Below are 7,508 nucleotides of genomic sequence, written 5' to 3' on the forward strand. Positions count from 1 at the left end.
GGAGATGGAAGGAACAGAGAATTGTCACAGGGTAAGGCCTCTCCTCCTTTCTCTCATCCCTCTCTCTTTCTCTCATCCCTCTCTCTTTCTCTCATCCCTCTCTCTTCGCTCCAGCACTCCGTCTTCTCCTGCAGGGCTGACTGTCAGATCACGAATGCAGGCCTCTCTCCTCCTCCTCGTCCCTCTCTCCTCCTCCTCGTCCCTCTCTCCTCCTCCTCGTCCCTCTCTCCTCCTCCTCGTCCCTCTCCTGCTCTACCTGATGCACTCCTCCTCCGAGGGGCTGTCTGCTCCCTCGTTCTCTCCGTCCTCCAGGTCTGGAAGGTCCCCCCACAGCAGCAGATTCAGACCTGCAACACGAGGTGAACATGAAGTCAGCGGCTGCTCCTGGGTTTGTTTCACATTGCAATCCTCACATTGCATTGCGTTATGGTTTAAGGAGCAGTGTGTGTGTGCGTGTGTGTGTGTATGTGTGTGTGTGTGTGTGTGTGTGTGTGTGTGTGCGTGTGTGTGTGCGTGTGCGCGTGTGTGTCCGTCCTGACCTGTGGCGTCCAGTCTGTTGAGAGTGGACACGGTGTCACTGTTAAACATCCAGAAGTGTCCATTGTTACAGGACAGCAGGCAGGGTTTGCAAGGTGCCACAACATGATACCCAACAACATTCCCACTGGGGGGGAGGGGGGTGGGGGTGGGGCAGAGAGGAGAGAAGGGGGGGCGGGGGTTAAAAAAAACATTAGTCAGCGCACAATAGAGATCACCTGTGAAAGTGCCAACTCACTCAGCTATTGTTGGTTCTGTGTGCAAAAACAAAAGGCCTGGGGGGTTCAAAAGAGTCTCTACAAAGACCCGGCCGTACAACGAAACTGCTGATTCAACACGTTTCACACTGCAGCTCCACAGTGACCATCAACAACACACGCAGTCATACTTTTTATGTTAATATAAGATGACAATTAATCATAAGTTGGAATGGATAGAGAATACTGCATGCCTACTGTAGGTGTAGGGAACCGTGGGTGCGTACCATTGTAGGCAAGCAATGTCTCTCAGCTTGCACTTGCAGCTTTCTGTAGAATAGCAGCTGGCCACAAAGTCAACAGTCCTGTGTGACAGATGGTATTAATATATAATAAGGCTGGTTATCGATGGTAGACATCTTATATGACAACACAATAGCTGGAAAAACAGAATGGAGACACTAAATAAGATCCACATTTACACACATATTGAACAGATCACAAACTAACAAGTCAAAGATAGGATAGGTGAGCTGGTGGAAGCTTAGCCCCCCACTGAGCAAAGACACGTCTAAAAGACGTATTTTAAACGTCTTTTTCGGACGTCCAAAGACATCCAATTAGGAGCCAGAATGAATGTTTATTTTAACGTTCAGATATTGAACCCGTTCTGCACGTCCACAGACGTCTTAGAGGGGTCCAAGCCAGACGTGTGAATATTGAGGGGTCCAGCAGACGAACACACGGGGTTCAGGACCTGGACGTTATTAATACGTGATCTGAACGTCTCCCTGACGTTGCGTGTTCGCTGGGTGGATTCACCTGTTGGGGGGGATGTCGGTGGGAATCTTACCGGTGGAAATCGTACCTGTATGGTGGTATGTCCGTGGAGAACAGCTCTATCTCCGTGTCCGCCAGCAGCACGGCCCTCATGCCCCTGGTACAGAGCAGACTCTCGCAGAAAACACAACGCACCCGGGCCACACACTTGTTCTTGAAACTGGATGTTGACATGATGGTTCCTTATCAACACCTCTTCAGGAGTAAAGAGTTAGATAGTCCACTTCAATTCGGATTTATTCAGTTATTAATTCGTGTTTTGTAGCTAAATTAAGCTAACGATCCGCCGATCGCTACTCAGTATAACTGCTCCTTCTCCTCTTTCTTCTTAGTATTTTCCCACATATAAACGTTTGTCTGAGTGAGCTAGTCGTTGTAGTGAGAACTCAGTTGCTAACTAGCTAGCTGGCGGTGTTGTTTATTGTTTACAACTTCCCTGATATCCACTTCCTGAAACATCTTTAAACGATCCCATGGCGAGCTGTGATTGGCTGTTCGGTACAATAGCTGCCACGCCATTGGTTGATACGATTGGAAATTCATAATCGCGATTGGACAGAGCTAGATTAGAGACAACCCATGTTTGAAGTCCTGTTTGATGATTGGATCATTTATATGTCATTTGTCGTTGAGGGAACTAATGGAAAGGAGGGACACATTTCCGTTTATTAAAGTGGGAGGGTCTATTTCACTGTGAGGAGAGTGGAGTTTAGATGGGAGGAGTTTCCACATGTTCTGCTTATGTAATCCATTCTTCTATTTAATAGCCTATTTATGAATAGAAAACCCTTGCATGGTGACCACCAGTAGAACCACTGACCAATGAACCAAGTCGAGGAAACCTAAATTATTATAGAACCAAAAAAGGCACAAAAAACGGGACGGGAGTTTTTGAGAATTGGGAAATTCTCTGTTGCACTGTTTTGGGGTATTTTGTATTTGCACTGTTTTTGTACTGTTTTGCACTGTCATGTTTTTGCACTGTCCTGTCCTGTCCTGCACCCTGTCCTCGTCTACAACAGCCCATGCCTCAACCCTGGTCACATTCCTAGTATGTGTATAGGCTACATGGCTAATAAACAGATCTTGAGTCTCCAAATCGAATGGTTGGCCATAGAGCTATTGAAGGGAATAGGAATATATCATGCCTTTTAAATGTTGATATGTGTGTTTATTTGTACCCTATGTAACCTAAATGTATGTTTTTATGCTGCCTTGGTCTCTCTTGGAAAATATATTTTAAATCTCAATGACCTGGTTGAATAAATGGTTAATGAAATAATAGGTTTGTGCAAAAAAAGCTATAATAACATTAAAAGATAGGCTACACTTAGATTATTATTATGGCATGTCAGTCCTAGCTGACTCCAATCTTCGTGATGCTCCCTATTCTGACGATTGGACTAAAAAATATGGTAAAAATATGTCCTTAGCTCACAATAGTCCTGCTTTTTGTAGGCCCTACTTCTAACCCGTCCTAGCCTAGGGCCTACACCCTATTAGTCTTCTCACTCGACCAAGAGAGCCTCATCAGCCATCCTGGCATCACCACAACAACAACAACAACAAAACATCACAGTACTGTTAATAAACATGACATAACTTATGCTATTTATATGCTATTTTCACCTAGCTCGTTTAAATGCTTGATTGGTGTTGAATGCAGGTCTCTTGTGTGAAATATATTCTATAAGTGGGATATTAGGGTAGGCTGAGCTCTCCTATAGGCTACTGCGACACACTCCCAGAGTGAGAGCATCTTCCAGACCAGTAGCCCGCTTGCCTGCTATGACCAAACACGTTCCCAGTCTCCATCTTCCAGACCAGTAGCCCTCTCCTGCGCTATGACTAACCACGTTCCCAGTCTCCATCTTCCAGACCAGTAGCCCGCTTGTCTGCGCTATGACTAACCACGTTCCCAGTCTCCATCTTCCAGACCAGTAGCCCTCTCCTGCGCTATGACTAACCACGTTCCCAGTCTCCATCTTCCAGACCAATAGCCCTCTCCTGCGCTATGACTAACCACGTTCCCAGTCTCCATCTTCCAGACCAGTAGCCCGCTTGCTGCGCTATGACCAAACACGTTCCCAGTCTCCATCTTCCAGACCAGTAGCCCTCTCCTGCGCTATGACCAACCACGTTCCCAGTCTCCAGCCCAGTGAGGCAGTCGTCCTATAGGGGGAGGACTCAGACTCAGACACGCAGCCAGGCGAGGCGACGGCACCGTGGAAGAGACACACTTCAGACACTTCAAAAAAAAGGAGAAAACTTTTGGGAGTCACCGAATGCGGTCATGTCGACTGACTGGTTATTGTTGTTTTTAGAGGAATGAATATCATGTTTTCTCTGTTTGCTCCACAACCGGTTTAGAGCAGGCGTCGCGGGACGCCGGAACCAGGCGAATGGAAACACGGCAGCGAAGTCTCCAAATGCGCCCCGAGTGAAGCGAACAGGAACAATACGCGCTGCGCTGCTGGGACCGACCGGACCGACCGACTCCACAAGCTTTCAGCGCACTGGGTTTCTCTCCAGGATCACCGTTACCGTTTCTGAGTTTGATTTAAACAAATCTGCACCAAACTGCGACGGTCAAACTGCGATCTATAGGCTACACAACTATAGCGATGACGTCTCCGGCGAAATTCCGAAAGGACAAGGAGATAGTGGCCGAATATGAGACCCAAGTGAAAGGTAGGACTTTTCTCACAAGTTTTCCAGATGGTGAAAATGCTTATTTGAACAGCTACAGCCTCGCTGGTCGCATGTCAACCAGACTTTTTTGTTCTCGTGTTTCCACCCCTCCACTATCAAACCATTTCCCCTTTCACAACGCAGCTAGGCTATGATCTCATTTAATCGCCAGTTGAACAATAAATGCTCAGGTATCCCACTACGTTGCCAAACCAAACATTTTATTGCGAAACAAAATCTTGATCAGATATCCAAAGTACCCAACCAATACGCTTTGCCTTCCCGTGGCTATAAAACACAGAAAACGCATGTTATTTATTGTATTGGGCTACACCCTATCATGCACAAAACACCTTTAAGTCCATGTAGGCCTGCGCCTTTAAAATGCATATCTATTCTCTCTAATCGCAGGAAATGTGCAGTGTTGTGTGTGTGTACCCGGAGGGCTGGGATTCGCATGCATGTGGAACAAGACAGGGCGTTTTCTCTCTCTGCCTTCCTTCTCCCGCATGACGCTCTGCCTGCCGCAGCCGCGCCGCCGCTCCCGCATGACGCTCTGCGCGATGCCGCGTCGACAAACCGCATCATTTTCATGGAAATGAAACGGTTTTACACGTCGATCTGAATAATACGACGACGTATGAGGGGCAGTCCGGGGGTAAGAGGGGCAGTCCGGGGGTAAACTATCAGTTGTCGGGCTGGATCGATGACCAAGGACACGGCAGGCTGCGCGGGAGAGGTGGGGGGGTTAAGGGGACAGAGGGAGGAGAGGAGGAGGGAGGAGGGGGGTCAGCTGTTAACTGTTTGCTGCCTGATGCTATCGACGTTTGTGTCCGGGAAAGAGAGATTTTTCAACTGGACATAGTCGGTCGGTAAGCCATTATTTGAGGAGATTAGGCTATCGGAGCGGGGTAGATAGTGGTAATGGAGTTAGTCCAGGGAGGGGAAGCCTACTGGTGAAAGAGAGAGCGGTAATGACAGGAGAGGAGAGGCGAGGCGAGGAGAGGAGAGGAGAGGAGAGGAGAGGAGAGGAGAGGAGAGGAGAGGAGAGGAGAGGAGAGGAGAGGAGAGGATATTGTTCTCCTGCGGAGGAACAGCATGTCTCCACTTCTGCTGCAGTGGCTGATGATGACGGGATAAGATCACCTCTCCTTCCCACGTCCCCTCCTCTCTTTCTCTCTCCTCCCTTTCTCTCTCCCCTCCTCCTTTTCTCTCTCCCCTCCTCTTTCTCTCTCCTCTCTTTCTCTCTCCCCTCCTCTTTCTCTCTCCCCTCCTCTTTCTCTCTCCCCTCTCTCTCCCCTCCTCTTTCTCTCTCCTCTCTTTCTCTCTCCCCTCCTCTTTCTCTCTCCTCTCTTTCTCTCTCCCCTCCTCTTTCTCTCCCCTCTCTTTCTCTCTCCCCTCCTCTTTCTCTCCCCTCTCTTTCTCTCTCCCCTCCTCTCTTTCTCTCTCCCCTCCTCTTTCTCTCTCCTCTCTTTCTCTCTCCCCTCCTCTCTTTCTCTCTCCTCTCTTTCTCTCTCCCCTCCTCTTTCTCTCTCCTCTCCCTTGTGGCTGAGACGCTCTCTCAGACTGTGGAGGGGACAGTCTAGTCACCTGTTACAGTACAGTGTGTCCAGACCCCCCCCTCCCCCCACAATGCAGCAGGAGAGTGTAGCCTATTGGTCGGTGTTAAGCAGCTCAAAGAGTTTCTGTCTGGGTTTTTGTTATAAAGACGGTCTACTGCTGTGTTTACTAGTGTGTGGTCAGTGTTTGTCCATCGATCGGGTCCATCGATTACCCCCCTGACGGAGAAGCAGGTCCCTGGTGCCCTATCCTCCTCTCTTCCTCTCTTCCCCTATCCTCCTCTCTTCCTCTCTTCCCCTATCCTCCTCTCTTCCTCTCTTCCCCTATCCTCCTCTCTTCCTCTCTTCCCCTATCCTCCTCTCTTCCTCTCTTCCCCTATCCTCCTCTCTTCCCCTATCCTCCTCTCTTCCTCTCTTCCTCTCTTCCCCTATCCTCCTCTCTTCCCCTATCCTCCTCTCTTCCTCTCTTCCCCTATCCTCCTCTCTTCCTCTCTTCCTCTCTTCCCCTATCCTCCTCTCTTCCTCTCTTCCCCTATCCTCCTCTCTTCCTCTCTTCCCCTATCCTCCTCTCTTCCTCTCTTCCCCTATCCTCCTCTCTTCCTCTCTTCCCCTATCCTCCTCTCTTCCTCTCTCCCCCTATCCTCCTCTCTTCCTCTCTTCCCCTATCCTCCTCTCTTCCTCTCTTCCCCTATCCTCCTCTCTTCCCCTATCCTCCTCTCTTCCTCTCTTCCCCTATCCTCCTCTCTTCCTCTCTTCCCCTATCCTCCTCTCTTCCTCTCTTCCTCTCTTCCCCTATCCTCCTCTCTTCCTCTCTCCCCCTATCCTCCTCTCTTCCTCTCTTCCCCTATCCTCCTCTCTTCCTCTCTTCCCCTATCCTCCTCTCTTCCTCTCTTCCCCTATCCTCCTCTCTTCCTCTCTTCCCCTGTCCTCCTCTCTTCCTCTCTCTCCCTATCCTCCTCTCTTCCTCTCTTCCCCTATCCTCCTCTCTTCCTCTCTTCCCCATCCTCCTCTCTTCCTCTCTTCCCCTATCCTCCTCTCTTCCCCTATCCTCCTCTCTTCCTCTCTTCCCCATCCTCCTCTCTTCCTCTCTTCCCCTATCCTCCTCTCTTCCTCTCTTCCCCTATCCTCCTCTCTTCCTCTCTTCCCCTATCCTCCTCTCTTCCTCTCTTCCCCTATCCTCCTCTCTTCCCCTATCCTCCTCTCCTCCTCTCTTCCCCTATCCTCCTCTCTTCCTCTCTTCCCCTATCCTCCTCTCCTCCTCTCTTCCCCTATCCTCCTCTCTTCCTCTCTTCCCCTATCCTCCTCACTTCCTTTCTTCCTGTCTTTATTCACCTCTCTATCTCTCACTTGCTCTCTCTGTCCCTCTTTCTCTCACTATAACACACGGGCGAAAGTAGCATCACCACCCATGTTTCTTCCCACATACCTCCTATGTGTGTGTGTGTGTGTGTGTGTGTGTGTGCGTGTGTGTGCGTGTGTGTGTGTGTGTGTACAGGTGTGTTCAGATGCTGTCTCTCTAAAGTCGGTCTGCTCTGACATTCCTCGTAGTCTGTAAGGTTCTGGAGACACACACCCTGTCATTAGGCTGCACGCACACACACACACACACACACACACACACACACACACACACACACACACACACACACACAGGGCCTGTTTGATGTCGTAGTGAAACAGTACC

At 49.5% G+C, this 7,508-nt stretch overlaps 2 protein-coding genes across 2 annotated transcripts in view; one reads left to right on the forward strand and one right to left on the reverse strand.

Annotated features, from left to right (window-relative positions):
- Positions 1–252: 252 nt before the first annotated feature.
- On the reverse strand, positions 253–1,748 carry LOC311311228 (protein FAM72A; the record flags this gene model as incomplete). Its single annotated transcript, XM_084440909.1, has 4 exons — positions 253–347; positions 540–664; positions 1,022–1,099; positions 1,603–1,748. 4 exons carry the CDS (start codon positions 1,746–1,748, stop codon positions 253–255), a joined length of 444 nt encoding a protein of 147 aa, XP_084297035.1.
- A 2,450-nt stretch (positions 1,749–4,198) lies between these two features.
- srgap2 (SLIT-ROBO Rho GTPase activating protein 2) overlaps positions 4,199–7,508 on the forward strand; it is a gene marked incomplete at its 5' end in the record, with an annotated part of 12,568 nt that continues 9,258 nt past the window's right edge. The window contains one exon of the mRNA XM_084440925.1: positions 4,199–4,265. Within this exon, the coding sequence (XP_084297051.1) occupies positions 4,199–4,265 (67 nt within the window). The remainder of the gene's footprint in view (positions 4,266–7,508) is intronic.

Source organism: Borostomias antarcticus (genome assembly GCF_949987555.1).
Source record: "Borostomias antarcticus genome assembly, chromosome: 7".
In the NCBI taxonomy this organism is placed as follows: Eukaryota; Metazoa; Chordata; class Actinopteri; order Stomiiformes; family Stomiidae; genus Borostomias; species Borostomias antarcticus.